General features: G+C 36.1%; 2 protein-coding genes across 2 annotated transcripts; both read right to left on the reverse strand.

The window, feature by feature from the left end:
• Positions 1-243: 243 nt before the first annotated feature.
• LOC114825068 (uncharacterized) lies at positions 244-2,370 on the reverse strand (the record flags this gene model as incomplete). Its single annotated transcript, XM_029103402.2, has 2 exons — positions 244-736; positions 1,756-2,370. Coding segments are annotated over 2 exons (735 nt in total), but the record flags the coding sequence as incomplete, so codon positions are not given.
• Positions 2,371-4,966: 2,596 nt separating this feature from the next.
• Positions 4,967-11,360, reverse strand: LOC114825069 (uncharacterized). Its single transcript, XM_029103403.2, has 4 exons — positions 11,098-11,360; positions 10,942-10,999; positions 8,500-10,836; positions 4,967-7,764 (listed from the first exon to the last, which is right to left on the reverse strand). Exons 3-4 carry the CDS (start codon positions 10,798-10,800, stop codon positions 5,257-5,259), a joined length of 4,809 nt encoding a protein of 1,602 aa, XP_028959236.1. The 5' UTR covers positions 10,801-10,836; positions 10,942-10,999; positions 11,098-11,360; the 3' UTR covers positions 4,967-5,256.
• Positions 11,361-26,097: the final 14,737 nt, after the last annotated feature.

Consider the following 26,097-nt stretch of genomic DNA (forward strand, 5'->3'; position numbering starts at 1 on the left):
CTACATCCCAAAAATTGACATCCTTCGATTGGGGAATTTAATAGAGACATTACTGCTGAGATTCTAACCGAAAAATTAGACATTTCATGCCCTCGGAGAGTGCTACTAATGTAGTTCTTTGGGCTACATCAAAAAATAAATTTTGTAGCTACACATCATCTATTACGTAATAACCTTTAGTCATAAAATTTGATTGGTCCAAATGCTCGGCGGCTGGCACTTTTTAGCCCTCCTGAGGGCTGATTTGAGAGAACAGGAAGTAAGACCATGCAGATTTCATCCAAACAAGCAAAATACAAGTACAAAAGCATCATCATATTGCAAGCACCTCTCTGTGCTACTGAGCTCATCAACTTTTCATCCTAATTTTGTCAAACAATTCGAGTTTTTGTCCTCGATATCATACCGCACGTATCCACTTTAAATTTCTTTTCCTTTTGTCTTAGTTCTTTTTCAATTCAAATTTGGACTTTGCTACAAAAATTCCATAGTATCCAAAACATGCATAGCTTTAAAGTTAAATGCAAGGACACCGGACACCTTACCCCAGAACCTTCTTAGACCCTGGTTCTTCCTCAGCTGTCACGCCCATTCATTCTTGGTATTTCTTCTTTTTTTACGGTATTCCATCGATGTGGGTCTCGATTATGTCTTTCGTCACAACTGAACCAGTTGATTCCTCCAATTGTGTACCGACATCCTCTAGCTCACCAGGACATGTCCCGTGAATTTTCACCTGTTCAGAACATTGAACGACAATATGTGTTAGTGTTAGCTAAGCACACCTATATTTCTTTACTTTTAATTGGTAAAAGTAAAATCAAGAGACAAAACAGAATGGCTTACAACAAATGAACCGACATTCAAAACCAAGTTGGATGCATGGACAGACATTCAAATCAACTCAACTCAGCAAGCCAGAGATATGTTAAAGGAGTTTTCTGAATTTCAGTTCCCTTGGAGGGCTGTTATGGAGTTCTGTATAAGAACATGTGGCAGTTACATGAAACCAACATTCAAAACAAAGTTGGATACTGCTGGTTTAGATTTGTGATACTTCAACCAACCCCATAGCCCCTAATTGGGACATGGTGATTTATTACCTCTTATACGAGTCTGAGGCTCCCAGCAGCTCAAGTAAGGCCCCAAAGTGTATGCTACAAACATTGTACATTTGTAAACTCTGTTTTAACTTCTGATATGAAGTTTAATTCAACTGTGATTGTAAGGGAAGCTGCTACTACCTAAGCATGATTGCTTAATTATATCATCTCAACTCAACAAAGCCCTAAACCTCAAATAATTCGAATTCCCTAAGTGTAAGATAAATATCAGTCCGATCCTCGCGAACTATTTACGGAGCATAGAATTATGATATTTCTTATCAAAATCCCTTGATACTAGATACTCAAAAAGCAGTGAGAAAGCTAACATATATGCATTCTACAACTATCAGAACCAACAATCTCCGAATCTCTCATTTCGAAAATTGAAAAACTCGATAGGTGAACATTTCTATAACAAAAAAGAAAAGGATAAGACTCCAAACAATCTTGAATCCATTCCTACGGCAAATCTGACAATGTGAAACTTGCAAAGCATAAGCTCTCTTCAATAACAGCATACCAATTTCAGACTAGCACAACAAAATCCCCTCAACTTTGGCATAAACCCTTAAACCCCAACTGGGTACTAATTGAACCACCAAAATCTTATTTTCCAAAAATAACAAGTAACAAATAAATAAGAAATTACCTTGCGAAGCTCATTGGATTCAAGGTTCTCTATAAAAGAAGCGGCGACGCTGGCTGTCAAGCCGGACTTCCCCACCAACTGGGACTTAAGCTTCTTCCCCAAGCTGTGAGCATAAGAAGCAAGTTCCTTCTTTTCTTTCACCGTCAGCGTCGGCGGCTTCACCCCATCTCTCTTCAGAGCAGGTGTAGGATCCGAACTCACTTGGCCATCCTCTTTATTATCCGAGTTCTCTATTTCGATCTCAATTTCTTCACCATTATTATTATCTTCTGGAATTTCGAGTTGTTGGGTTTGTGCTTCTTCTTGTAAAGAGGCCTTGGGGGAGGTGGAGAGTGGGGAGCGGTGGGAGGGAGGCAGAAGGAGAGAGGGCGAGACGAGAAGGAAGGAAGGGAATGGGAGATAAGTGTACGGCGTGGGATGTGGAGATGCGTGAATGCAATGGTGGTGGTGGTGGTGGAGGTAACAAGGGGTTTGAGGAAAAGGGAGAAGGAAGAATATGGTGGTGGTGGTGGTGGTGGGAGGTGGAGGAGGAGGTGGAGCCGGTGACAGGTTGGAACTCCTACTGCTGCCGCCATTTTCTTTTTCGCTGGTTCTTAACAATGCGGGCCTTGGATTTGTTCAGAGTCGCTCTAATAATAATCCGCCCAAGCCCAAGAGCAGATCGTACTTGAGGGCTGGTTAGTAAATTCGTGTGTTATACACGTAACATATGTTTAATACGTATTAACATTTGTCTACACACTTTATGTGTATGAACACATTTTTTTAGAAAATAAGGAGAGAGGGAGAGAGAGAGAGAATGTGGGGGGGGGGGGAGTGGGAGGTTTTTGTTCTTGGTTTTTTTTTTATTAATATTGGAGGTATTTTAACATCACATGTAGGTGAGGCTTCAATAAAAAACAGTAAAATTTGGACCTATGAAATTACATTATTGTCCATCATTTTTTGTGTGTGATAGAAGAATAATTTGTCTTTTCACCCTCTTTTGGTTGACAAATAGGGTTTTATTAATTAGTAGAGATTATTTTTCACAAATTTTTTTTGTTGAAACTAACTATTGAAAGATAATAGAGACAAGGTGCCACAAAGAGAGAAGGACTTAAGGAATTTTGTGTGGAATTCTTCATGTTTAGTGTCTTTATTTATATTAATCATGATGGGTTTTACTTACCCAACAAGTAATACAAGTTGTACAAGGAAAAAATCTTCTAAATCCTATTGAATTCCTACTACCTTACATAACCACACTTAAAGTAAAACACTACTAACAACACTTCTATCTTGAATGTGTAGAATTTAGGAAGTAATTGCATACGGTCTTCATCATTAGCAGATGGGGGTAATTGTCGTCTGTTATTGCATACGCGAGTCTTAAAGTAGGGATGCATGTAAAGGATAAAGTTTCACCAAAACCTGGCTACGATAAACCTAGTGGAACAAACTCGTAGTCTAAGGCGAAAAATGTGAGTTAATGCAATGTTGATACTTGACATCTTCAGGATGCATCAAGTAGTTGAAAATGCACACAAGGTATGACCATCCTCATGTGGGTGCCTCATCAAAACCTCATTAGGTTAGCAAAATTCCAATGGGAAAAATGCTCTTGATCTAAAGGAAAAAAGTATAGTAAGGTCAAGTTTGAAGATGCTCCCCCTAAGTTCGACAAAACTCCCTATAAAAACTACAAGCGTTGCTGCGTTGCAAATGAGATAGGTCATGCGATCAAATACCTTGGTAATATTTTGGAAGATAGACATTGGAAACAACTTCATGAAGAGATCAACAATGTTACCTTGGGTCGGATCTGCTTGACTTCAATCTTTTAATACTTTGCTGATGAGTGAAAAAGAACGTCGATGGCGCAATACTCTTGGTGTTGACTTCTTGGATCGTCTAGTCGATGTAAGCAACATTGTTTTCATGGATTGTTGTTAGAACTCAATGATAAATGAAATCCACAAGTGCTTCAAATATGCTCAACAAGAACTCTCAACCATATTTCTCACGCATGGCGTAGTGAGGTGTGGTGAGCTTAGCACTAATCGAAGATTTTGCAACTAAGAACTATTATGTGGACCTCCAAGATATTATGGTATTCTCTAACGGTAAAGACATTGAGAACGTTCCTTGTGCGGGTTTGATAAGGAACCAACATCATGCTATCAGCAAACAAACAAGTATTAGTTCCTTTTTTCATATTTTTAAATCATGTTTTTCTTACCTATGCATATGTTCATGTTCGTTACATACTTTTACGTGTCTATCATCTTGTATGTATTCTCTTTAGGCTTAAATATCAAAATGGTCCATGTGTTATAGTCATATGGCCAATTTAGTCCCCGTGTTTTCGATTTGGCTAATTTAGTCCTCATGTTTGTCTCTGTTAGCCAATTAAGGACATTTCATTCAATCTCTATGAAAAAAATTATAAGAAAAATTATATGAGAAATAATTATCCTTTCTCTTTACAGAAAATGCAAATTAATGAGAAATAACACATATAGCAAATAAAATTTCCAATCTGAAAAATAATTAAGGTTGTGACATAGAAAAGAAATGGGGTTAGGAAGGTGATCGAAGAGTTGGGAGAGAATAATTTTTCTTTAAATTTTTTATTTTATTTCATTTATAAATATTTTAAATCAAATAAATTATAATTTTACAAATAAGTTTTTAATAATTTATAATTTCTTTTAACAAAATTAGTTGAAAATGTCCTTAATTTGCTAACAGAGATAAACACAAGGACTAAATTGGCTAAATTGAAAATACAAGGACTAAATTGACCCAATGATTAAAACACAAGGACCATTTTAACATATAAGCCTTCTCTTTATCTTAATGAATATTGTATATTTTTCTAAAAAAAAAAAAAAAAAACTAAGGATGATCAAATGCTTGTTACTTGATATAATTATTAATTTAACTTTGTAATTATGTAATTAAATGTCAAAAAAACTATAGGGTTTCAATTCATTATTATGTTGGATTCTTTATATTTACCAGAGCAAGTGTTAATTTTTGTGTAATAAAACCAATCAAGGACAAGTTAACACATCTTAATGCTGCTAATTTTATTCAAATTCAAATTTCTTAACCAGTGATTTAGACCAAGAAAGAACCTAATCAGTGTGTTTAATGAACGAAAGTAAAGAAATTGTAGTGTCATTTACATCAAAATACAATCATATCCATCGAGACAATAAGACAATTTTTTTCAAAAAATATGATGCATTTATATGTATTCAAAGTGAAATTTGTTTACAAAATTTAGAAACTGGAGACAACTTATTTTAGTTCCTTCCATTGTAGCACCCATTGCATTAGTTCCTACGATTTCCAATTCATCCTTTAAATTTAAAGGTTTTGGCAACTCATTAGCATTACCTTCTAAATCTTTCTTCAAAGCAACACGAGTAGTGACATTGCTTAATGCAATCTCTTATACAAACTCGCTACATTCTTTCCTATTTATCCTTTGAATTTCATGGTTTTGGCAGCTCACCAAAATTTGGTTTTCCAGATAGCATCTAGAACACCAGATTTTGTATTGCTTGATTCAATCTCTTTCGGAGAACCTGATGCCTTAGTTTCTACTTCTGTCAATCCATCATTTGCATTTGATGGTTTCAGAAGCTCATGAACATTTCCTTCTGAAACTTGTTTCGATGTAGCCTCAGTAGTGATAGTTTCTTGAACACCAGACTTTGATTTGCTTGATTCGGTCTCTGGAGTATAGCCCACTGCATTTGTTCCTACTTTTGCTGATCCAACCTTTGAATCTGATGGTTTTGGTAGCTCAACAACATTGCTTTCTGAGACTTGTTTTGACGCTGTATCATTAATGATAGTTTGATTAACTGCACCAGTTCCTAGTTTTTCATATCCATCCTTTGAGTTTGACAATTTTGTTAGCTCTCCAACATTACATTTAGAGATTTGCTTCAAAGTCATATCAATGGTGATAGTTTCTTGAATACCGGGTCTTACTTTGTTTGATACAACCTCATTTGTAGAAGTTGCTGCATTAGTTCCTACTTTTGTAGATCCTTCCTTTGAAATCGATGGTTTTGGAAGCTCACTCCCATTTTCTGAGAATTGGTCCACATAAGTATGAGTAATGATAGTTCCTTGAATACCAGCTTCTGTTTTGCTTGATGCAATATCCTTGCCATAACCCACAACATTACTTTCTACTTGTGTCAGTTCATCTTTCAAATCCGATTGTTTTGGCAGCTCGCCAATTTTACCTTCTGAGGCTTGGTTTAAGGAAGTATCAGTAGTGATGGTTTCTTGAACACCAGAATCTGTATTACGTGATGCAATCACCTTGGTAGACCTCACTGCATTCTCTCCAACTTTTGTTGATCTATCCTTTGAATCCAATGTTTTTGGTAGCTCACCAACATTACCATCTGAGACTTTTTTCAAAGCAGTATCAGTAGTGATGGTTTCCGCAACACTAAATCTTGTATTAGTTGATGAAATCTCCTTGGTATAACCCAATGCATTAGTCTCTACTTTGTCATATCCATCCTTTGAAGTTGATAGTTTTGGTAGCTCACCAACATTACCTTCTGAAATTTGCTTGAAAGCTAAATGAGTAGTGATAAGTTCTTCTGCATTGTTAGATGCAAACTCATGGGAAGAACTCGCTGCAATGGTTTCTATTTTTATTGGTCCATCCTTTGAATCTGATGCTTTTGGTAACTCTCCAACATTACCTTTTGGGACTTGCTTCAAATCAGTATAAGTAGTGATAGTTTTGTGATCAGACGATTCTAAATTGGTTGATCCAATTTCCTTGATAGAACCCACTGCATTAATTCCTACTTTTCCGGGTTCATCATTTGAATTTGATGATTTCGATAGCTCACTAGCATTTCCTTCTGAGACTTGCTTTAAACCCATATGAGTAATCATAGTATGTTGAACACTAGATCTTATATTGTTTAATACTACCTCCTTGTTTGAACCAACTGCATTAGTTCTTACTTTAGTTGACCCATCCTCTGAAGCTGACAATTTTTGAAACTCACCAACGTTACCTTCTAAGACTTGTTTCAAGGACGTATGAGCAATGATAGTTTCATGAACATCAGATCCTGCATTACTTAATGCATCCTCCTTGGTAAAACCCACTATATTTGTTCCTACTTCTGCAAATCCATTATTTGAGTTTGATGGTTTTGTAGTAGCACCAACATTCCCTTTTGACACTGGCTTCATAGCAATATCAATGGTGATAGTTTCTTGGACACTAGATCTTGGATTGTTTAATGATATCTGCTTGGTAGATTCCCCTGCAATAGCTTCTACTTTTTCTGATCCATTCTTTAAATCTGGTGACTTTGTCAGTTCATCCACATTACCTTCTGAAATTCGCTTTGATGCATTATCCATAGTGACAGCTTCTTGAACACTAGACCCTATATAACTTGATGTAGTCTTATTTTTAGAACCCACTGCATCATTCGCATTTGATTGTTTTGGTAGCTCACTAATATTACCTTCAGAGACTGACTTCAAAGTAGATTGAGTAGTAACAGCTTCTTGAACATCAATGCCTGCATAACTTGATGCAGTCTCGTTTTTAGAACTCAATGCATCATTCAAATTTGGTTGTTTTGGCATCTCACTAACACTACCTTTCGAGACTGACTTCAAAGTAGATTGAGTAGTGAAATTTTCTTGAGCACTAGACCTCGAATTTCTTGATGCAGTCTCCTTGGTAGAACCCACATCATTAGTTTCTACTTCTGTTAATCCATCCTTCAAATCAGATGGTTTATGAGGCTTACCAACATTAACTTCAGAGACTTTCTTCGAAGCAGTATAAGTAGTAGTAGGTTCTTGAACACCAAATTCTGTATTGCTTGATGCAGATTTAGAAGTTATTAAAGAGAAATTTGTCAAACCAGGGTCCTGAACTTCACCAACTTCCCGTACTTTCACGTCCTGAATTATGCTCGAATCCTCTTTGGATTCTGACAAGATGGAAACCGGCTCCTAAAATATCAAAAAAGCCATGATTTAGAATCTTGTATAGTTTTCAGTATAAATTTCCAAAATCGAGTACAGCGGCTTCACATAGATGTCAAACTAAATTTTTTAACCTAACAAGAAGAATTGGTTGATATAAGAATTGTCAGATACATAAATAGTCAAATATACTTGCACTAATGTGGATGCAGCAGAAGCAAATACAGCTGAAACACAAGATTTCAAATAAATCTAAAACTGTGGAACTACATAAACATATCTTGCAGTTAGACTTGCATGTATCTAGAATCTTTTATTTTCGATAAATCAACATCACACATTCCATGAGAGCATTACATACTCCGCATGAGAAGTAAATTACTTGGACATGCACATTGATTGAATTGAGAAAAATAGAAGGAAAAAAAAAAGCAACAATCTACATGGCTTGACATTGCCGTCATGCAAATTTATGTGGTTTGCAGAGACATTTTGAATAGAACTTTTACTTTGATAGCACTAAAAAGAACAAGATAACTTGATGTCAAAGGAAAAAAATTAGCGTCTAACAATAATAATGGCATGCTGTAAATAATTCAAAAAGAAGGTCTTCCAATTTAATTATGTCGATTACAGTAAATGAAAAGTGATTAAACCTATTTAAAAACAGTAATAGAGTGCTACAGATAATTCAAAAGGTATATGAGTAAACCATGTAGATAATTCAAACATTCTCTAACGCATAGTGCTTGTGTAACTTACAGTAAGTGAATTGTGATCATCAAAACGCGGTTCAACCATGGACTTAATTAACCATGATAGGTGTTTCTCCTGTTCTGTTGGTGGATTTTCATTGGAAGAAACATATTGATAGCAAGAATTTGAAGAAGCTTCTTTCTCGTCCAAATTCTTAGAGAGATCGACATCTGAGTCTAAATTCGATATTAGTTTAGATATCTCTGCTCGCATGTCTGAAGAAATGGAGTCAAAGGAAATGACTTTTTCAGATGTTTGAGGGCTTGAGTCATAGATTGGCTCCTTATGTTGATTGTCGTCCATCATATTGCTCATAAAGTGGACTTCTAAATCCTCAAGTGGAGGTTGTGGTGAAACTGCAACCTTCACAACGAGATCACCTTTTGATTTGGAACTTGTTGATCCACCTTTCCTCACATCTGAAATCTTTTCATCCACTTGTGACAATGATGAAAAGCTTGACTTGTCATTTATTTCCACAGGAGTAGCAAACCCTCCTGTACTTGACAAGCTTGGCTCCAAATTTTCCACTTTGCCCAATTTTATCTCTAGCTCATTATGTTGAACATCCTTTTTTCCATCCTGTTCCATTATTTCCCTCTCTACATCTTCAAAGGATTGACTTCTATGGCCAAAAAGATCAAAAGCTCGGTAAATGTTAGAGATTACTTCTGCTTCTTTAGCAAAGTCTTGCTCACTGAACTTCCTATCATCCATGTCTGCGGTAGAACTCACTGATTCAGTATCATGACTAGAACTCAACTTCGAATCACTAACATTGCTTGACTGTCTTTGTAATGAGGAATAACTTGTTCCTTCTGGAGCTAACTGTTCTGGTACAAAAAAAGGTCTCCACTTAAACTCTTGCCTCTCTTCTTTGGCATCCCCTAAGCTCGACGGTCCCAAACTGAAGCTTTCATGCCTACAGAATGACACTTCTTTGGGTTGAAATGTCATAAAGTGTTGTTGAAAACTGTCTCCCTTGACATGATCAAGTTTATTTTCATTTAACTCATAAGGAAGATGAAACGGGTTTCTTCTTGGCAACAAAATCGATGGAGCAGAACCAGGAATAGGTGGTAACCCCATGCTATCATACGAACTATCATATTGAGGATCAAACGGGTTGTGCCTTGTTGTCGATATTGGTGTAACATTAAAGAGATTTTCAGAACTATCTAAATCAATTAGATTCTTCTCGGCTGATAAACTAAAGCTTTTTGTTGCTCTTCTCCTCGCAATAATAGTCTCTAAGCATTGGTTCTTTTCAAGCTCCAAATTCCCCAAATCCATGAGATTCTTTTGGTCATCCTCAGTCCAATTGATTGCAGATTCATCTTTCTTTCCACCATGTGTTTCTTCTTCATCGCCATCATTATCATCAACCTCATCCTCTTCTACTTCTCCATCCTTGTTTTGAATATCTTCGTTCGACTCATTATTGCCATCGTTACTTCTATCAGACACAGAATCAGACTCATCATTAGCAGGATGTGGAGGTTCTAAGTCTAAAAGAGGGTGTAGCTCATCAAGGATCGGAAGAATGTCAGCCATTGATGCATCTGGTGATGAACTCTCTGCCCTCTCTGACCCATAATCTGAAGCCTCATCATCGTCATCGTCATCATTATCATCACCACCATTAGACTCCGAGTAATGATCACCCTTGTGAGCATCAATTGAATATCGGTTCTCATCTCCTACTTTTTGAACCATAGAATGTTGCTTCTCATCAATTCTCACTTCCCTTAGCATGCCTTCATGCCTCGCTTTCTCATTTTCAACATTTCGCTGACTTTTCAAGTCTTCACTGTTTAATTCTCTCCCCATATCCCCAGTCAATCTCTTTCCACTTAGAATGTTCTGCAAGCACTCATCAATAAGCGGCACATATCCAACTGAACCTTCATAATCATCAACCTCACTACTCTCTGCAGTGTCCTTAGACTTTCCTGAAAGCCTTTCAGTGGGAAACCTCCTATCTCTCTCAATAATAATAATGTCATCCCTCGAAACCCGAGTTCTAGGATAAGCAATGGCATGACTAATCTTCTGTTCCTTCTCGGTTTCAGGTATGTTGGACTGACCAAAAATCAAAAGGGTCCCAAGAAGAACAACAGAGCAGACAAACACAGGGGATGCATACACCAAAAGAGAAAACACAAAAGGAAATTCTCTGTGCAGAAATAACAAGAAAAACAGCATTCCCCCAAGAAATGGATGATTGCAAACTGATCTGTAACATGTTCTGATTGAAATGCTCACAGATTTTCGGATGTTAACTCCAATTTTTAACACTAATCCCATTATTGCTTCGTCTGGATTATAATTTTAAGCATCAATCTGTATGAAAACATTTAATTAATTAGACAAATAATCATATGGGTACCCAATAAATCAAAATTAAAAGCAAAAAAATATGAAAAAATAACTAAACAAAAATCCCACCTCAGATGTTGAATCAAATGAAAATTCCAAGAAAATCAAATGAAGATCAACCCAATACCTGTAAGCAAGAAATGGAAATAAAGGTTGAGACTTTTGGAAAAAAAAAAGGAAAAAATGGAAAAGAAAAGTGGCTGTAGAGAAAACAAATGGACTCACCAGAAGAAGAAAACGACAATGCCAATATTAGAGAAACCTGCATTTTGTTCTTGTCAGCCATGCAAGCATTCTCTGATTATGATTAATCAATTATATTTGAATTAAGAATGTTTGATGGGTAATGTGAGTGGAGGGGATGATCACTACAAATCTTGGACAAAGGCAATTCAATATCCTTTTTCTTTTTTCTTTCTTTTTTCCCTCTTTTGTTTTTTGTTTTTTTGTTTTTTTTTTTTTTTTAGTTTTTGGGTATGGTCGCAAGTTCAAAGTCTCACCACCTCAAACAACGGATGCTGCTTCACGTAAAAAGTGCTTTTTCAGACTCCAAATTGATATTGAACCTATGGGCTTTGACCAGGTTTTTAGGTCATTACGATAAACTTCGTCAATTTTTCCGTTTATAAAGTTGCATGTGATTCGCACGTGATTTTTTGGAATCAGTGCGTATTGGTATTTCAGACGTCACAATACCCCTTAATGCCAACAATGCAGCTCCATAAGCAGCCTTCGTTTGAGTTGCACTACTCACCGGCAGACCGGGTACCCTCTCTCTTATCTTCGTTCATTTCTCGTTCCCGGCACCACATCAGGCTGTGAACACTTGATCAACTTGAGTTGCTCCTAGATCCTTAGCCATATGCTTTTGCCTGTTTCATTTCACAAGTGAAGATTTCAGTGTCATCAGCCTCTGATTTTGTTTATTATGTGTCTCATATTTCCATGGTGTTTGTTGATCAAGCTTAATTAGAGGGAAGGAAATCTCCGTACCTCTATACGTGCAATGGAGTCAAGATCCCCATGCAGAAACTTCACCTCACTTTCTGGACGTGGATGTAACCTGCATAGAGAACAAAAACTAATCAACCATCCAAAATACACGAGTTTGTTTGTTCGCGAAGATGCATAGACGTGCATAAATGCAAATGTGTATGTGTCTTCGTGTACAGTCACAAGTCTTCTCAAGATTATATTTTGAACTGCAAAACTAATCTATTAACTCTCAAAATAATAATCAAGGTTGACAAAGTTGGAAAAGTTACATTTTTATTTCTTGTCGAAAGTAAAAGATAAAAATGCATGAGATGTGTTTTGAGCTACATTGTTTTCTTCAGGCAGATTATGCTTCTATAAAATGTTCATTGTAGTGTTAGACAACCAAGCTGTGGAACATGATCCTATGAATATTGTTAAGCCCGACGATGCTTAAAATGTTAACGTATATACCATGAACGTGTCAGCAATGTAGTCAATTTTGTGTGTTCAAATAGCATTTACTCTAAAAATTGAAGTTTGAGAAAAATGATCAGCTGCATAATACCATAAAAAGAGGGTACTCTCCCTTTCCCTCGGGACAAATAGTCCCTCGCTTGTCGATTAGCTCAGCGCAAACCTTGCTCCGCAAGTATCAAAGACCATTTCGAGATAAAGCTGCTCCTCTCCACCTGAAAAACCCAGTAGAGCTTCACCATTATTGCTTCCAACAACCATTGGTACTGTTGGACATCTTGGCCGCCATCTCGGTCTTCCTTGCTTGTTCTTCACGCCATTACACAACCCATTTCTTGAAAAACTCCGTCCAAGGACTGAACATCCCTGAAGCATCAAACACTTAACAACTTGAATTTGATGCACAACAACTATAACTACTTGGTGTTGGTGGATGAGAGATAGACCATGTGTATGTGTACGTGTCGGGATGGCGACCATGAAAACATGAAGGAGGTTGCAGTTGCAGGATTGTAGAGAGAGGCTAGCAGCATACTCTTGCAATTGAGCTACTCTGCTTTTTAGCTCTGTTGTGATAAGTGATGAGGGGAAGGAAGCAACAGCCTTTCTAATTTCTATTGCCATTTCTATTTGGACCAAATCAATTAGGACTCACATGAACGAACTTGGGCCTACTTTTGGTCCCCTTTTTGGGCTCTTGGCTTTTCCTTATAGAAGTCATTTTTTTAAACTCTTTCTTGTATGGTTTTGTCATAAGAAAAATAATATAGACACACCATTTTTTAGCATAACGTGAACAGAAACACAAAAATATTGTTCCAATGTCAAGAAATGAATTGCAATAAATAACTCATTTAATTCAATTTAATTTGAATCAGAAACGATGGATTTTCATGAAGAAAATTTATACTTTCAATCCTCCCCAGTTTTAGGAATTTTGAAGGGATAAATATTAACTCATCTACCACCTTCAAATTGACAAAATTTTGAAAGTTGACAATCCATTTTCTCCACGTCTTACATAAAATTTAGTAAATTCTCTATTTCAATTCAATTATTAATTTCAAACAAAGCCAAAAAAATTCTCATGTGACAGATCACACAACAAAAATACAGAAAAAAAAAATATTGACCTTGAAGCACTACTTAAATTTTTGTTAAAAAATCTAAAATGAAAGGTCTTGGATTTATTGATTACAATCATGTTGTTGTGCAAGATTGATGACATGACAAAAGGGGATTGGCTGATGGGATCTTCTTTTTTAAGCTTATATTCATCCGATTTAGATTTGATATTTTTATGCTGAAAAGTGAAAACCAAACAAAAAGGAGAAGAAACTAAATAAATTAATTAAACAATGGAAACTCCTAATGAATGGGGAGAGCTGTATTTGATTGGGGTGGAACCCACATCCACATGGCAATCGTTGATGACAAAGTGGTCAAAATGCCCTAATTGCACGTGAGTGTGCGAGGACTTGGATTGTCTGCCCTCTAATTTTGGTGCCCTTCCCGTGCCCTCCTGTTTTTGTGGTCACGGTTAAGTTACGTCAACATTTTATATTACTATTTCTTTTTGTTTTATTATTTTTTTTAAAAAATAATATAAAATATTGACGTGACTTAACCGTGATCACACAAAACAGGAGGGCACGGGGAGGGCACCGAAATGGGAGGGCAGACAATCCAAGTCCGAGTGTGCGAGCCTTTTAAACGTCACAGAAAAAAGTAGAGGGTGAGGGTGACAGGATAACTTAGTTTCGCTAGCTTCTCTTCCTCCAGAGTAAGATTATTTTCCCTCTTTTTTTCTCTTCCCTTCCTTCCTCTTTTTATTTGAACAGTCACGATTAAGCTATGTCAACATCTTATATTAATTGTTTATAGAAAAAGAAAGACAAAATAGAGAATGTGAGAGGAGAGGATGAAAGGGGATGGAAATATGAGGAGATAGAATCCTTGTCCCTCTTCCTCCAGCTCGATCTGGTCACTCAATAGGACCACCCAAACATGAAGTAGGATTCTCTCCCCTCTGTTTTTCCCTCCCCTTCCCTCTCTTCCTATTTAAACTGTCACAGTTAAGCCACGTCAACATCTTATATTAATTTTTTATAGCAAGAAAAAAACAAAATAAGAGAATGTATGAGGAGGAGATAGAAGGGAATGGAAAGAGAAGGGGAGAGAATCCTAGTCCCCCAAACATATCAATGACAATTTGAATGAAAGTGTGATCAATTTTTTTGAGCTTATATTATAATCCTATTATTTTAAAATCCTAACTCGTCAATGCGTGAAAGCAATAAGTAAATCAGTTGATTGGTGGTAAAATGTTAAAGTCTTGTATGTTACTTTCATTACAATTTTAAAGCTTATAACTGGTTCACAACTTTTAGTCATGGAAGCATTCGTCTCTCCATAAGGCATTATAGGCTAGTTTGGTATTGTTGTGTTTTTTGAAAAAAATGTTTTTGCTATGCTATGAGAATAAACGGCTGTAAAATAGTTGTTAAGTGTTTGGTAAACATTTTTTTTTGTAAAGTGTTTTTAAGTTTTTAACAAAAAAAGTGTCTGAGTGTTTGCTAAACTTTTATATAAATTGCGGTGAATATTTTAAATGACTGAAAATGATATGATATTTAATGTGATATAATAATTGTCAAAGAGAATAATGTATGGGCAATGATTGTAATTTTGTAAAATATGTGAGGGTATACTTGCCATTTTGAAAATTCCATTAAATGGGCACTGATGACTATGCTTTGAAAAAAAAAACAATTTTTTTAAAAGAATGGTAGACCCTGCATCTGTTTTTCTACTATCTTGGCAGTAGTTTTTTTTTAATAAAAGCACTTTTTTGTTTTACCAAACACATTTGATATTCCAAATTTTTTAATAAGTTGTTTTTTTTAAAGCACCACAATCCCAAACCGGCACTATATTTCATTAAAACTTGGATTTGCAGCATTGTTAGTAAAAGAGGTGAAAGACTTTTTCTGGTATTGGCAAACAATATACTATTGATATGCTTTTATGTCTAAATATTTTTTTTCTATTTAAACTCCCCACTCCATCTTAGTTTACCCTGAAATATTTTCTGGCACCTAAATTTCAAAAAGAAAAAAAACCTGAAAAACCATGCATAACCCCTGTGAGTCCCTGTCCTTAATTTTTATGTATTTGTATTATTAAATGTGTAAATTTACCAAATTGCCTTCGTGGCATGAACGTTGACTTTCGTTGACCATCTCGTCATGACGTGTATAACTAATTTTCTTAATTTATTCTTTTTGTAATCATTGCCAGGAACATTTGGGCGTTAGCGGATTCAAATTTAGAGCTAGAACAAAGTTTTTATGAATTTCGAAACGTCGAGTGTACTTCGGTAATTTCACGTTAGGAAGATATTTCACGTTTCGTCTTTAGTGGCCTTAATTTGTGAGCCACTGGGACCCACTTCTACACCTTTGTCCCCCAGTTTCCCTTTCTTTCCTGTGTGACCATTCTTTCCCTTAATATGTCATTTCTCTCCCTCTCTCTTTAAACTCTCACTTTGCTTATCTCTCTTTCATCTCTTTGTTCTCTTTGTCTCAGCCCTCCCCGAGGGTACACAACACACAACAACAACAATGACAGCACCCCCACCATCAACCATCCTAGCTGTGAACCCAAAACAAAGGAGGGAACCCCTCATACTCCCTTATCGTTTCCTCTGCACCGTCATTGTTCACCGAGCTTTTCCGCACGAAGGTAAGCCTCAAACCTCGTCTAAAACTTATAGATCGTGCCTCGATGTATGTTCGAGAGTAGTTTTGAGAAGTTTTGGTAACCTTTGGGTGTAGGAAACTCAAGGGGAAAGCTTCCCCAGTTTTTTTACGAAGACAACCAATTTGCAACTATTTTCTGGCCAACTTCAACCACCACTCAGTCCCAAATTGGTATAAAACTCTTCTCCTCGTGTCAAGCTTCATTTTAGCTTTTTGAAACATCGAAAATAGTTGAGAAACAAGCTTAAATGAAGCTCGAGAAGTTGAGCCCAGAAATCGGCCAACCTTAGGCCTCGTGAGGAAGACGGGTAGGCCTGTACTCGCGGGCGAGTGAGGCTGCGCGTGGTGCAGCGGTGGCTGGCACGTGGAGCACAAGCACCTCCCAAGAGGTACTGTGGACTGTAACGCAGGCGATTTTTTCGGCCAACTTTCCGGAGACTTATCTCGGCGCGTGGAGGAATCCGATGTCCTTTCTTAGGTTTTTCGATGTTCTGAATCCGAATACGACATCCGTTTTCTCAAATTCAATTGTCTTGTTAGGGTTTACTAATTAGTCCTCTTTTGTGCTTAGGTGCGTCATTAGAGGTGATCTCGTCCTCCCTTTTGATGAACGACACTTTGGTAATAGAGTAACTGTGAGTGGACCCTTTCCAAAATGCATGATTTTATTACTAGAAATGCATACAAGAAAAGCATGATTTTATGAAATGTTTATGAGTTATCAGATTTACGTTTTATGAAATATTATGCTTTATCAAATTTACGTTTTCTAAAATATTTATGAACATGGATTTATGTTTGAGCTGTTGAGCTCTGATGATATATATATATTTTTTGAATAGATGTTCATGATTTTTTGTGCTTACTTAGCAGGTGTTCATACTATGTGCGTTTCGAGGGGGGGTGTTGAATGTTCCTTCGGGCAGGTGATGTATGTGCCTTCGGGCGGCAATGTATGTACCTTCGAGTGATTATGATACCACTACTAAGCACACTATATATGATATATGTTTTACAAAGGTTTTTACAAACATTTATCAACAAAAAATAGCCGTAAAAATTAAATCATAACTCCATCATTTATAATTCATAAATAAACAACATTACGAACTACAAGTGTTCATTATAAGTGACAATTGTTCACAACACAATTTCATATTTTGAAAATATCATATTATAGCTTCATAATTATTATTATTTAACTTTACTACTATTAATGGAAGGGAAAGAGATTTGAAATTCTTACAATAATTTCATTATTAATACAATGAATATTAGAATTTTATAGATTGTGAATTTGGGTTGTGAATAGATAGAAATTAAGATTTTAAAGATTTGGATTTATATATGTCTTGATTAATTAGAAGCTTAAGTTTTTTTTTATATGGCTAGGTCTTATTTTAAAAAATATATATCAAATGACTTGGTTTTGCTTCAAAAGCACACTTCCAAATGAAAGCCAGCACTGCATCAAAGTGAATAGGGTTTGGTAGGAAGTGGCAACTTTGGACTTGAGAATAGCAATATTCCAGCTCGAGGCATCAAACATGTATCTCCTTATTATCCACTTCTCTTTAGGAAATTCTTTGGCGGGTTGAGGCAAATTCAAGAAATCCTAGAGGTGGAAAAACAAAGGTTGCAACACCAAACTCTGTTGTAGTAGTAGTATCACTAGAGCCAAGGGCACGATGCAGCCTTCACCCATGTTGTACACAATGCCTGCCCTTCCTTGCCTTACCCATTCATTGAGGCATTTCATCGAGTAGCTGGAGGGTATATCTCAAAGACAACTCTAAATATCAAGGGGGCATCATATAGGTCTTCCATGGAGGTATGCCAAAGTTGGGAGGGTCAGCTAACCCCTCATGCCCCTTAGGGATCCACCCTTGCCTCCAAGACCTAAGGAACGAGGCGTATGATCCGAGCTTCAAGGCATTCCCATATCAGTGACTTTGTGTCCTCCCCTCCGCGTATGACATTTCTAGTAATCACACTTTTTAATATCCCTTTCGCTTGTTTTTCGAATTAGTAGTATGCTTTGAACATGTCCATGCATTATCACTCTTTAAACATTGGCAGTTGAATATTTTTCTTCTATCAGTGATCAGTACCTTATTATTATTATTTCGTTAAGGTGTGTATTTTGATTTGACCTTGAGTGGTTACGGTGCAAAATTTATATGCATGTTTTACATGTTCTTGGCATATGCATTAATTAAGTGCCTTGCGTCATCCTTGGGTGTTGGCCAGCACATGGCCATCCCGTTGTCCTTCAAACACCGTGATCAGGGCATGTCAGTGAGACCAAGATTTTCCAAGGCCAGAGTAAGCTGCACAAAAGGATCAATGATGCCACCATCATCCTTTGTTCCAAAAAGGTAGGCGAAGTCCCCCAACTTCACCAATATTGACTATTCTTGTTCTACAAGACACAGAAGACAAATGGTAAACCCTGCTTCTACTTTTCTATGTTTTTTACTGTCACTGACATTAGTCTTTTAATAAAAGCACTTTTTTTTTGTTTTACCAAACATATTTGATGTTCTAGATTTTTTAATAAATTGTTTTTTTAATAGCACCACAATCCCAAACCGATTTATTTCATCAAAACTTGGATTTGCAGCATTGTTAGTAAAAGAGGTGAAAAACTTTTATGGTATTGGCAAATAATATACTGTTGATATGCTTTTATGTCTAAATATTTAGAGTTTTTCTATTTAAACTCTCCATTCTATCTAAGTTTACCCCAAAATATTTTATGGCACCTCAATTTCAAAAAGAAAAAAACCATGCATAATTGCTGGAAGACAATGATTTTCCAAGGCCAAAGTAAGTTGCACAAAATGATCAATGATGCCACCATCATCCTTGTTCCAAAAAGGTAGGCGAAGTCAACCGACTTCGCCGAGATTAATTATTCTTGTTCAACAAGATACGGAAAACAAATTACCCTATTTTTCCTCGCACTTCCCTCTCTCTTCCACATTTTTCTCCCATTGGTGTTTCTTTCCTCTCCTAAACTTTCAACTTGTTAAAAACAAATTACTACTCTCACAAAAAAAAATGTATGTTTCTCTCACACATTGAGTGTGTGGCATTTGCTAGTAAATAACAATAATTACCATATATTTAAGATTGAGTAGCCTATTATTATAGGGGTAGATTTGTCCACCAATAAAATATAAAAATGATTTGTTTTCTTAAATTCTTAAACCTTGATTATTTATAACCTAATAAAGGAAAACGATTTTCACACATTCTTGTTTAATTTTAATTATTGATTACTTACTCACTATGATGACCTTAAATAATGAGATGTGTTTGATAAACTAAAAAAATTGTGTAAAAATCACATTTCCAAATAATAGTCGATACGACATAATTTTTGTACTCCAACTACAATTTTTTGTTAGATTTGTCGATCATGATTGGTGTTGGTCAGAGAAAAATTCATCATTGTAGAACAAGTCTGATTTTTGTTATTTAACTAAGTTCACCACTTGGTCGTTTTCTTTAGTATTGCAGCTTCGGCAGCTGGTGGCATGACTTTTGTGGTAGTAACCGTGGCGGACGTTGTTTTCTGTGGTTGGAGATTATGGATTTAGGTTTTCATTTTTGCTTATTTAATTGGGCTAGGCTTTTATGTATCTAGTTCCCCTTAATATATTTGGGTTATTTTGTCTTCCTCTTTGTTGGCATGTAACCTTGTTTTGATTTGATGAAGTTTACATTTCAGATAAAAAAAAAAACTAATTTAAAGCATAAAGAATAGGAAAATAATAGAGGACGACATTAAAAATCTATTATCTTGTTTTTAAGGCATTGTTGAAAAGCACAAGTATATGCACCGAAACACGTTGGGATGAGATGATACCTAAATTCCCCGCAACTAATTTTTTGAACAATTTTTTTTTTGTAAGTGAGAGGTCTTAAATTTAATTCTCGTCAAAGATGAATTTGAACCATGTTATTATTAGCTCATTGTGAAACTGAACTCACTCTCCCACCCCCTTAGTATAAGTACTATTGTTTGTTAAAAAAAAATCATCACAAGTTTTAGCTTTCATGGAGTACTAGTCTCTCGCCACCAAGGTCTAAAATATCGATATTATCCCGATATTTTCATTGAAATTTCCGTGTTTTTGGATTACCGATATTTCCGATATCATCGATATTTTAGACTTTGCTAAGTCACTCATGTATCTTATCATGCAATGTATAAAGTGTAAAATATTGTACTAATTCAATATATATAAATGATTATGGTGTGTTTAAACTTTTTTCATTAATTACTACATATTTTCTACACTCACAATGTTTGCCAGTTCTCAATATAATCAACTTAAATCAGTTAAATCCATCATGCAATGCATTTCCTTCCAATTATTTGTGATAAACTAATAGATAATTGACTAAATAAACATCCTGCAAAGTTTCAATAAAAATTTCCAAGTTTTTCTTACAATTTCCGTGGTTTTTATTCAATTTTTATCGATATCGATAATATCTCGATATTTCCATCGAAATTTCTGTGTTTTTGGACTACCGATATTTCCGATATCATCGATATTTTAGACCTTGCTCGCCACACACACGTGGCAATTTGATCATTTACAAATTTTTCTTTTTTGTAATTTTATTCTTTTATTTTTGTTTTAAATAATTGTTTTTTACAAAATTAGAAGAAGAAAACTGCCCACCACTGCACTACATGGGTAGTTTATTCTATTAGTTTGACTTTTTTTAAATTAAACTGTTTTATTATAAAATCCTAATTAGAAAAGGGTATTTTTGGAATTACGTATGATTCACTCTTTTTGCCTTCTAACCCCATTGTCTTATTTTCCCACTCACGTTATATTTACACCCACTATAAAAAGGTAAAAAATTAAAATGTTATTTTCCCACCCACTATTATTCCTAAAATAACCCTTAATATATATATATATATATGTATATAATTAGAGATAAAAAGTCACAAAGCTATGCTTCAATTATACGATGTCGACAAATCAAGATGACCCACATAAAATTATCTTTTACCTCTTCGACAGAAACATAATCTTCTACTTCTTCCATAGAAACATCATCTTCTAAGTTCATTCTTTTTGCTTTCTCTGAATGAAAGGAGATGTGAATGATGAGTTAGGCTTTAAGGAAGACAAATCGTCTAAATATAGCGCGAGAGTTATCACGCCCAAACTTTTCTTTTTTATTTTTTTATAAAAATAAAAAAAAAGTAATGCAAAAAGGGGTAACCAAGATCCTTATTAGTCATTTTACAATTCGACAAATTTGTAATTAAAAATTTCATAAAAAGGTGGGTGGGAAGATGAGACAATTGGGTAGGAATAACAGCTCTCCTAACTTTATCTCTATATATATAGATACTAGAACTCCATTAAATCGAAGGATAGTCAATTTAACATTAATTAATTTTAAATTTATATTTAAATTTCTGTGGATGCGTATTTGTTAGAGTCAAATACGGCAATACATTAGTTACAACCACTTGCATTTAACCATATAATTTAGTAAAAATCAGTACACCATAATACCAATGAAATTAATTAAATAGAGAAGATTAGGCATTGAGCCATGTTCGTTCAACAACCTGAAATAACTTGTGACCTCATGTATTAATATTTTGTTCAAAGAGAGACAATAAACATAAAAGGATTGTTCTAACATCAACCTGCAAATGATTTCAAACGTCTTACTCATCTTTTATTTGTACAAACTTCACACAATGTCATAATAATTGACTCTTGAAGCGAACAATCACTAATGGCTATAATAACGACAAACACTTAGCATGTTGTACAAGCTAGCACAATTCCATCTAAAGATACAAAAAATATTTACTTTTTCCACAAGTAACGCAAAGCTAAAAACTTACGTAATGACATGAAAGTTGAGAACGCACAAGGTAACAAAAATTTAAAGACTCACAAGTGCATGTAAATTTGCCGTGAAAAATCTCGTCCCCAGAATTTCATTATTTATTTTACGTACTTTGTATCTATTAGATTTTATTAACTACATTTTTGTTAATATTAGAATTTAATTATTTAGTTACAAAGTTTGGTTTTTCATAATTAGTTAAAAAAGAAGAAGAAAAAAACAGAAGAAAGACTAAAATCTGCGATATGGCAATGGGAGAGAATGAGAAAAGGGGAGAAAGGAGGGGAGGGAGGAAACAGCCAACCTGGACCCCCCCTTCGACCTAAGTGACCCAACCGGCCTTGCCAGAAATTTCGACACCTTTCATGGCGTTTCTCAGACGAATCACGGGGAATCACCACCACCAATTAATTTGGCGCCGTCCCAACTTCCATTCCCACCCAAACTTGACGGCTTTTGTCGCGATTTCACCACGAACGAATGTCGTCTTCTCTGGCACGCACGGCGGCGATCTTGTCGTTTTGGCTTTTCCTGATGCTCGCTACCACCTCTACTCATCTCTCCTTAAACTCAGGAGCAAGACCCACCCACGGTTCAAGGCATCGGAGTTCAGGTGACGATGATCACCAATTCTAAGGTTTTTGGTGAATCGTGTCAGATTTCAGATATTTCCCCGTTGAATTGGACTTCGGCTCAGATATGAAAGCTCTTCCCCTTGTTGTGTTCTACAATTCTGTAAAATTTGGTAATTTTTGGAGTTAGTCGGAAAATTGGATTTCTAGGCTAAATTTGATATTCTGAATTCAATTTTGACAGTTGTTTGATGTGATTTGGTTGTTTGAGTGTAGTTTCGTAGTTTACCGTCCCTTGATCTTTGTAGTAAATGATGAACCGATCGTTAGATCATCACCAAATCATAATAAGAATTTATACGTATTATTTGAGGACTTTAGCAACTTACGAATTGGAAATTCAGTGGGCAGATCTTCCTGATTGATTTACTATGGTTGATTTTGATCAAAATGTCTTATTCGTTCTTAAACACTAAAATTAGTATTACTAAAGACTATGTAGGCTTAGTTGGCCTATATTGGTTAGTGAGTTAACCCATATATTATATACCTCGGTTTACGTGTATAGGACGCCTTATTGTGATATATATGTGTGTGTGTGTGTGTGTGTGTGTGTGTGTGTATTTATCTTCTTGATAATATGAATGATAGGTATGATAATTGTTATGACAATGTGAGCCTAGAATCATATTAGAAGCATTGTGTAGAACTTTTATGCTTGTGTGACATGTTACTGGCCATGAGAGGTTCATAGTGCAGGTTCATACGTTGTAACTCATAGGGGTTGAGGTAGGGGTAGGTTATGTGTTGAACTTACTGCACCATATAGGAGTGGTACATGGATGGTTCTACTTGGTATATCCGCAATAAGTGACCATACGTATTACATAGGTGATTATGCTTGGTATATCCACGATGGGTGATCACCGTCTGCACCATTAGACTATGCTTATGGTTCTGCTTGGTATATCCGCAATGGTGGCCCATACGCATTCTAGGAGTGATCATGCTTGATATATCTGTGATGGGTGATCACTACCTAAAGCTATAGGATATAGTCATGTTTGGTATATCCGCAATGAGAGATTGTTTGTAACATCCCACATTGACCAATGGAGAGGGGGTGATGTGCCTTATATGTACATGCCCACCTCCTATAGCATAAGGCATTTTTGGAACTCACTGGCTTCGGGTACCATCGGAACTCCAAAGTTAAGCGAGTTTGGGCGAGAGCATTCCCAAGATAGGTGACCTACTGGGAAGTTGCTCGTGAGTTCCCAGAAACAATACCGTGAGGGTGTGGCTGGGGCCCAAAGTGAACAATATCGTGCTACAGTGGAGCTGAGACTGGGATGTGACAGAATGGTATTAGAGCCACTCTGCTATTCATTGTGAGATGAGGACGTCGAGCCCTTGAAGGGGATGGATTGTAACATCCCACATCGACCAACAGAGAGGGAGTGATATGCCTTATATGTACATGCCTACCTTCTATAGCATGTAGCCTTTTGGGAACTCACTGACTTCAGATTTCGTCGGAACTCCGAAGTTAAGCGAGTTCAGACAAGAGTAATCCTAGGATGAGTGACCCACTGGGAAGTTCTTGTCTGAGTTCCCAGAAACAAATATGTGAGGAAATGGTAAGCCCAAAGTGGACAATATCATGCTACAGTGGAGCTAAGAGTGGGATGTGACATTGTTATGGGTGATCATGCATGGTATATCCGCGATTGGTGATCACTGCCTACGTTATTAGACTATGCATATGGTTATACTTGGTTTATTCGCAATGGGGAACCATACGCATTTTAGGAGTGATCATACTTGGTAAATCCACGATGGGTGATCACTACCTAGAGTTAGGATGTGGTTCTGCTTGGTATATCCGCGATGGGGGACTATACATATTTCAAGGGTGATTATGCTTGGTATATCTGCGATGGGTGATCACTATCTGTACGCTTAGATTATGCATATGGTTCTGCCTAGTTTATCCGTAATGGGGGACCATACCCATACTAAGGGTGATGATGATTAGTTATACTTGGAACACTTCGGTAGGCAACCATATTTTAGTTCGATTCCGTTAAGTGGTTTGGAATAATTACTCTTGCTCATTTCCATAAAGTTAGATTGGAACCTTAGATTCAAATGAATGGGAATTACCCACAATAGTCGTTGTGAGTATAAATTAGATTTACCATGTTATTATTTATAATCCAAGTAAGGAATTGTGTAGAGTTCCTTTATTAAATTTTGTGAAATGATTTGTGATCTTTTTTATTGATTAACATAGTTAAATGTTAATATCGTGCATCTTTGATTCATGGAATTGGTTAATTGAAGTGATTGTGGAATGATGTTGGGTATGATTGTTATTAATATGATTAGATTAGGTGATCAATGTGACTAGAGAATAATAATGTGCTTTGTTGATGTTTTAGATATGTTACATGCTATGTATTGCGGTATTATGTTGAAAACATAGTGATTTATATGATTGATGGAATGGAAATCTTGAATATCATGTGGGTTCGTTATGTAGCTTGAATCAAATAATTCATGCTTGTCAAGTCTCAATAATTGATTGAGGAATGCTATGCCTTTTTGTTAGAACGTACTGGGATAAACGTTAGAGTGTAGTGAATGGTGAACTACGAAAGACTTGATCCCTTCTTAGGGTACGTAGGCAGTCTAAAGCTAAAGTTAGATGCATCCATGAAATAAAAGAAAATGACTGCGTGGTTGAATCACTGATTGAGTTTTGGTTGTTTTGGAGGCAAGACATGATGGATAAACAAGGATGTGGTGATGTCTCGTGTCGATCTTAGACGTATGTCAGGATCGAGGTGTGACATGCCGAGTTGGTCAGGCCAATGTCTATCTCTTTGCACTTGAGTTTAACCTCCATCTCTTAAAATTGTAAGAGCATCTCTGACAGAGAGAATGCAAATTTGAGATGTAAAAGTTAATTTACATCTCATTTTATACTTTAGGGAGATGTAAATGTTAATTATACTCTCGATGAAAGAATATGTAATTTGAGATTCCATTTATTGTTCTCTCTTTGATTGTCAGATCCCACCTCCAAAAAGATGTAAAGAAAAGTGCAAATTTGCATTTTTATTTACATCTATCAATGGAGATGAATATTTTACATACCATTGTTGTCACATCTCGGCTCGGGTCCACCACATCCCGGACCCATTCTACCACCGTAGCACGATATTGTCCGTTTTGGGCTTACCATTCCCTCACGGTTTTGTTTTTGGGAACTCACGAGCAACTTTCCAATGGGTCACCTATCCTGGGAATGCTCTGGCCTCCTTCTTGCTTAACTTCGGTGTTCCTACAGAACCCGAAGCCAGTGAGCTCCCAAAAGGCCTCGTGCTAGGTAGGGATATGAATATACATTTAAGGATCACTCCCCTGGGCGATGTGGGATATTACAATTGTAATGTTTTACTGTAAAATGTCAATTTTACAATATTTTGCATCTTTTATCGGAAATGCTTTAATAGTTTAAGGTGGTGCTC

The sequence above is a fragment of the Malus domestica genome, chromosome 05, assembly GCF_042453785.1.
Source record: "Malus domestica chromosome 05, GDT2T_hap1".
Lineage (NCBI taxonomy): Eukaryota > Viridiplantae > Streptophyta > Magnoliopsida > Rosales > Rosaceae > Malus > Malus domestica.

Bases quoted from the DNA above. Each gene is read 5' to 3' on its own strand.
- LOC114825069 (XM_029103403.2), bottom strand. From the start codon at position 10,800: ATGGGATTAGTGTTAAAAATTGGAGTTAACATCCGAAAATCTGTGAGC. The intron at 7,765-8,499 runs GTAAGTTACACA...TTGATATTTTAG, and splicing joins ATGATCACAATTCACTTACT to GAGCCGGTTTCCATCTTGTC.